Genomic DNA, 254 nt, shown 5'->3' with positions numbered 1-254 from the left:
CGCCGTAGGGCCGGGAGGGGCGGGGCAGGGCGGGCCCGGCCCCTCCCCTCCCCTCCCTTCCCTTCCCTTTCCTTCCCCGGTCCGCCCCTCCCGGCCCCGGGTCCTTCCGAGGCGGCGAGAGCGGCCATGAGGCCGGCGCAGCGCTCCCGGCAGGAGACCCTGGCCCTGCGGCGGCAGCTCATCGGGTAAGTAAAGTTAAGTGCCGAGGGACGGAGGGGACGAAGTGCCGCCGTCGTCGCCCCTCGGGCCGGGAG

At 76.0% G+C, this 254-nt stretch overlaps 2 protein-coding genes across 4 annotated transcripts in view; one reads left to right on the top strand and one right to left on the bottom strand.

Annotated features, from left to right (window-relative positions):
• HNRNPAB (heterogeneous nuclear ribonucleoprotein A/B) overlaps nucleotides 1-254 on the bottom strand; it is a 30,295-nt gene that overhangs the window by 15,078 nt on the left and 14,963 nt on the right. The window lies entirely within an intron of this gene.
• PHYKPL (5-phosphohydroxy-L-lysine phospho-lyase) overlaps nucleotides 104-254 on the top strand; it is a 9,117-nt gene continuing 8,966 nt past the window's right edge. For both annotated transcript variants that reach the window (XM_010578891.1, XM_010578890.1), the window contains exon 1: nucleotides 104-185. In XM_010578891.1, coding sequence (XP_010577193.1) covers nucleotides 127-185 — 59 coding nt within the window. In that variant the 5' untranslated portion in view covers nucleotides 104-126. The remainder of the gene's footprint in view (nucleotides 186-254) is intronic.

This window comes from Haliaeetus leucocephalus, unplaced genomic scaffold (assembly GCF_000737465.1).
Source record: "Haliaeetus leucocephalus isolate CR32 unplaced genomic scaffold, Haliaeetus_leucocephalus-4.0 Scaffold656, whole genome shotgun sequence".
Lineage (NCBI taxonomy): Eukaryota > Metazoa > Chordata > Aves > Accipitriformes > Accipitridae > Haliaeetus > Haliaeetus leucocephalus.
This window is presented reverse-complemented; position numbering and strand designations above follow the sequence as displayed.